The sequence below is a fragment of the Canis aureus genome, chromosome 14 (assembly GCF_053574225.1).
Source record: "Canis aureus isolate CA01 chromosome 14, VMU_Caureus_v.1.0, whole genome shotgun sequence".
Classification (NCBI taxonomy): Eukaryota; Metazoa; Chordata; class Mammalia; order Carnivora; family Canidae; genus Canis; species Canis aureus.
This window is the reverse complement of record NC_135624.1, coordinates 10,618,869-10,624,971: the sequence shown is the minus strand read 5'-3', so window position 1 is coordinate 10,624,971 and position 6,103 is coordinate 10,618,869. Positions and strand designations below refer to the sequence as shown.

The 6,103-nt window shown below is 31.9% G+C and overlaps 1 protein-coding gene across 7 annotated transcripts in view; it reads right to left on the bottom strand.

The window, feature by feature from the left end:
* Positions 1–207: 207 nt before the first annotated feature.
* The window catches only part of OXR1 (oxidation resistance 1), a 282,656-nt gene continuing 276,760 nt past the window's right edge, over positions 208–6,103 (bottom strand). For all 7 annotated transcript variants that reach the window (XM_077846943.1, XM_077846944.1, XM_077846941.1 and 4 more), the window contains 3 exons: positions 5,943–6,038; positions 4,100–4,173; positions 208–2,122 (listed from right to left, as the gene is read on the bottom strand). In XM_077846943.1, coding sequence (XP_077703069.1) covers positions 1,987–2,122; positions 4,100–4,173; positions 5,943–6,038 — 306 coding nt within the window. In that variant the 3' untranslated portion in view covers positions 208–1,986. The remainder of the gene's footprint in view (positions 2,123–4,099; positions 4,174–5,942; positions 6,039–6,103) is intronic.

Genomic DNA, 6,103 nt, shown 5'->3' with positions numbered 1-6,103 from the left:
GGAGTCCGACCTCACTTTCTCATTTTTTAAACTATGTTGTTCTCTCTACTTGAATACATCCTTCCATCATTACTATTACCAGCACCACTACCACCACCACCCAAACTATCAGAAGCATTTTTTACACATAAACCACAGTAGAAAGCTTAATCAAAGACTTCTTAGATATGAAAGTAATTTGATTATTCAATAAATTCCAAACTCAAATTTGTATTTAAGTATTTAATTTTATTTGGTATACACGACCAGGACCTTATTGTAACTGAAATCCAATACAGGATTTTTTTTTTTTTTTAATGATTAGTCAGCCCCACAAAGACAATAATACTGCTGTGGAAGACCAAAGGGGAAAAATGATATATTTTTATTTACAATTCTCTATATTGTAAACATTTAATCTATATACTGTTACTAACTTATAATGAGATAGCTTTACATAGACAAGGAAATGATGCCCACATTTCTATTCATATTCAGCGAGAGCATATTAAATAGATCAGATTTTCTTTTCCATTAGCATTATGCTTTCTTTAGATAATTATCTAAACTTTTCAAAAGATCTAAATATAGTCAAGTCCTATACAACTAAAACTACTAAAGCCAACATATTTGGCTTATAATTTCCTTTTCAGAATAATTTAAAGTGCTATAAGCAACCTGGCAATCGACACTTTCTATAAGAACAAAACTACCTTTAAACATTAATTTACAAGGTAATATACAATGTTTATCTGGAATAGCTGAAATTTCAGCACAAGGTCACTGTCACATGTATAACAGCAGGATTTTTTTTGCATAACATGAAGCTTTGAAATTAACTGATGAGTGACTGCCACAATGGCATATTATTGGTTTCCTACAAAAGAGGATAAGAACTACTAGTATATTCTATCTCGGTTTTTTTTTTTTTTGAGGTCACTTGACAGTAAGTTTGCATATTCAACAAGTCTACTGAGTTACAATATTGTCTACTATAATCATTGCCCTTTTATAACAGCAAATGCTAATGGTAGTTTATAATATATACCACTCAAAAAAAACACACTTTTTTTTTTTTCCTTTTGAACAGGAACCTATATTTTGGGAATTGATATGCAATAAGGCTAAAACAACAGAACTATAAAACAGTATATCTGACACAATATGTTGAAGAAATATGTATCTGTTTCATAGTTTTTGTACTTATGATAATGCCCTGCTAAGCTACAAATATGTAAATAGTATATTTTCTCACTTGATATATTAAATCCAATAGAATCATCAAGTTCTCATTCCCCTTTGTATTTTAAAACTTTATCAGATAATCCAAACATGAAATCATATGCCCAAACCTGCAGATCATGTGCACTGTGGTCTATTACAATCAGAATTCTCTTCAAATTTCATTTTTATTAAAATGAAATTGAGAATGCCTACAAAATTAATAAAGAATGTTGTAGTGTGAATTAAAATTAGAACTCAGTGGTTTATGAAATATGCATTATTTTGGCATGTGTTTTTCCTTCACAAGAATGACTAAACTGACAAGTCCAACAGTCACCTGTGCCAACCTCACAGATACCTCACAGCATTATCTAGTCTTCATTCTCTCAATGTCCCAATTAGATTGCTCTAGTAAAACAATCAATATAGTTTTAAAAATAATAAACTAAAAAATTCAAAGAAAGAGCACCATCCGATTAGGAGACTGAGATAACATGGATTGTAGATGAGGTGGTCACTATGATTAAAAGGTTGCCAAAATTCTGACAAAACCCACGCTGTTATACTGCATGGACCCACACCATGGTCTAAACCTAAAAAAACCCTGGGACAGAAACATGATTTTAAAAATAAATTCCAAAATTATAGCTGTAAAAAATGGTGATACAATTAATTTTAAAGCACGAGTGACATGTTACATTGTATTGCTTCTTGAACTTTCCAAAGAACGCTTGTCCATGTCAGGTTTGGGCCATTATCCTGCTAAGACAGAGAGCATTACATTTATTCAAAAGCCCAGATTTCAATGTCTTGGATAAAGAAATCTTCCTTCTTAGAAAGCGTATGATTCCCAAATGTTTTACAAGAATGGCTTCTTCCATGGTAAAGATCTCCATCAAGCCAAAGGGCAAATTCTCCCCTGAAATATATTAAAAAAATAGTTTTAAACAATAATCTCTTAATACTTAAGGTTGTAAGACAATTATTACAGAGGGTATAAAATAATAAGTTAATTAAATTAATTTAAATGAGGCTTTTCAATATTCAAAATTCTGATATCATTACTTTTTTCAAGCCTTTCCCACTGGTACAAGGCAATTTTGTTTTGTTCACACCCTCTTATAAAATCACTTATTACACAGATCAAATAAAATGAATCCTCTAAAATTAGATTTATATAGCATTCTTTTGAGATGGGTGTCACACTGTTTTATTACACAGATCAAGTAACAAAATGAATTCTCTAAAATTAAATTTATATAGCATTCTTTTGAGATGGGTGTCACTCTGTTCTTCTTTGCTTGGTATTATGGGTTTCTTTTTGCTATACAGTTTTAATATATTTGACACAAGTTAAATATTTAATATACTTAACATGAAAACTTCCTCTCATCTAACATTATTAACGTGTAGTTAATGTTAAGGTTCTTTCTCCAATTCACAACTGAGGAAACTTTCAATTTGCTAACGGTCCCATATGGGACATATGTTGAAACCAGAATCTAAATTGGTCTAACTCCAAAGTCTATATTTAGTTCACCACATCATGATTTAGGTTTTGGGGCTCCTATTTGGGATTCTGGAATATCAAGATCCTGTAGCTTTAGGCTTCTGAGCCTGTACTCTCCTTCTCCAAAGACTGTACTTGTCTTAATTTGTTATCAAATGACCCAACGTTTAGTTGAGCTTACTGCAATCAGATGGTATATTCAAAATCAAGTTTCAGCAGACATCTAGTGACATTAGGTATGTTATTTTCAAAGATTTAAGGCACCCTTAGCAGCCTGAAATTACTAGCCACTTGCTTGTGATGCCCTCCTGGAGAGCTAACTGAATCACATGTAAGACTACCATTTGGGCTAAATGACTGCCTGCACTCCACCAAAAAAAAAAAAAGTGTAACTGGAACATACAAACATATGCTGATTCCAACAACTAAAAATAACATGGTTTTTAGTTACTAGTTATGTCTTTCAGAGAAGGCTAATTTTTTAACCACTGAAATCATGTCTTTCAAACACACATCTATAGAGAAGTGGTAAAAGAATTTGTTAGAATTACTCAGGGTAGTGAGCATTCTTATAGGTTAACAAGATTCTCCAGCCTGGATGAATTATTATATATCCTCAGCTGTGGGAAACAAATAATATTTTATAAGTTTGGGAATTACTTAGCATACTTTATGTCTGATCCTGAAGGACAGAGAGAACTACCAAAAGAAGGCATCACTGTTTGCTAATAAGCACTATTTGAAAAGTCTAGGCTAGGAGGAGGTAGAGCAAACTATATGTAAACACTGTAAAGACTGAATGAAGTCAGGATAAGTAAGCAAACGTTCTTATAGTGCCTGCTATGCAAAAGAATCCAATCAAATTAATGATTGACACATACTGTTAAAAACAAAACAAGAAAACAAATTCTGAAAATCTGGGCAGAAAGGGTATCACAAATTTTTTGTAGGAAAACAAATTTCTATTATTCTCTGACATATCCATTCAAATAGTCTCCAGGGTAGAATAAAAAGAAAATAACTGGAACTTTTTTATACGTTGGGAGAAACAAAATAACATTGTATTTTTTTAAAAACTTGAGAAGGTCTAAGGCATTACTGCATTTTACTTTCAAATACAAGAAGTCACACTGTACTCTAAGGATGGGCTTTAATCAAAAGGGAAATCAACTCAACAGCATTTTAAAATGAATAAACAAATATTTTATCAATAGTTTCAAATACTACACTTAAGCAAACCCTCTTGTAAATATATTGTTTTCTTAGTCGTAATATACAAATTAAGATTCTAATGTCAAAACTTTCCAAAGATAACTGATTTTATAAGTCACACAAATAAGTAAAGTATCTTTAAAAATCTCATGGTAAAATGTTCAAGAGACTTACCCTCCACCACCAAAAGCTAGTGAATCCATGTCTCCCTTGATAAAAAACATATTATCTCCTGTCCACTTAAAGACCTACAGAAATACAAAGAAAGCTTTAAACATGTAGATGAAAATGGTCACTTTATAGAGTCGGTTCTCCCAAACCCCAAGTACTGAAAGCCTAGACTGACAGACATAAGAGGAATAAGAACAATAAGGATAAAAGACTGGGCAGAAGGTTCTGGTGCTCTGGGCTTCTGTATTTGTATGACTAAAGTTAAAAGCATACCACTTTCATTTCCAAAGCCTCAAATCTTATTATCTATTTATACATATTTCTCTTTTCTATGTATGTGTCAAGAACTGAATAGTTAATAAAAAAAGCAGAAAATTGGTTAAAAAATTGATATAGATGCCAATAACTTTTTTTTGATGCCAATAACTTTTAACATTAAACAGAAATGTCATTAATTTGATAATACTTTGATATAACGCCAAGGTCTTTTTCCTTTGGATACTGATTTGCCTATCATTATTCTTATATAAGTCTGCTACAAATGTTCATGATTTCTAGTTTCAGTTTTTTTAAAGAGCAGTGAGAAAATAAAAACATTTCAGAAGTTCAAAAACAAAATCTCTAGATGTTCATATTCTTAATTTTTTTTTACTAGCCTTCTTCCATGGGAGTTCTACTTAAATGTAATATAATAACAATTTCTAGCACATCATCTTTACTGTAATACAATAACAATTTCTAGCACATCATCTTTATCAACTTTTCCTCAAATATTTATTATAGTTTTCAATAAACTTTAACAACTTTTTCATAGTTATATAATACCTAATTAATTAATTACACAGTCAAGTAGAAATAGCATAAAAAGATTTGAGTACAAGCACAACTGATGCTTCAAAAATCTGCAACAGGGGCGCCTGGGTGGTTCAGTTGGTTGAACCTCTGACTCTTGGTTTCAGCTGAGGTCAGGATCTCATGGGCCCTGAGATCCAGCCCTGAGTTGAGCTCCATGCTCCTTGGGGAGTCTGCTGCTCTGCCTTTCTCTCTCTGCTGCCCCCCTCCCCTCATACTCTCTAAAATAAGTAAATAAATCTTTAAAAAAATCTGTATCAATTATAAACTTCCAGTTAGCTGTAGGCATTGGTTGTTATGTTTTATGAGGGAATGGAAAGCACTGGTTAATCTAGTGAGCTGGTTAAGCTTAAGTTTGCTAAAAAATCTTCTAGTGTGTTATCAAAACCTTCCTATTTTGATAATCATAGAAACTGTTTCTAAAGACTACTTTTTTAACGGTGTTGATTCCTTTTTTCGAGATTATAATTTCATCTCTTAAGGAAAGGTCTGATACACTGAACTTTAATGTACCTAAGATGCTGCGATTGCATGCGATGTTTTACAGTCAACATATTCTTTAATTTTAGGTCTTTAATTTTAGGTCTAACTAGTACTGGAATGTAGTCAATTTAAATTAATTAAGCCATAATAAAGAAAAAGAAATCAGATAATTTAAACCTAAATGATTTATTTTTTAAATTTTCATTACTTACATTATGCAACTTAGTCATTAAAAGTTTCTAAGAATTTCACAATGGCAATTCAGAATAGTAATAATGATGTATACTCCTTACTGAGACCATGATGTATGTCTGGCATTATGCCCTGTTACATTTTATGGTTCCCATTCTATCCATAGGAAAGTTAAACCTCAAAATGGTCGAAAAGTGTGAAGTTATAGTTAGTAACAACAGAGATGAGCGTCAAATGCAAGTGTAAATGCCTCCAATGTGCATGTTCTTTTCATTATGCCATCTCTTTATAAATTGAATACTGGAATAATTGTCCTTACCTCAAACTCTGGACAGAACGTAAAAACAAAGGTTTCTCCGGTACCATAAAAGCCATCACTCACTTTAAATGGCTCAGACGCTAATGCACCAAAAACCTAAGGATTAAAAAAAGGCATGGTTAATGACATGACTATTAATTTGCTTCATTAAGCATTACCTC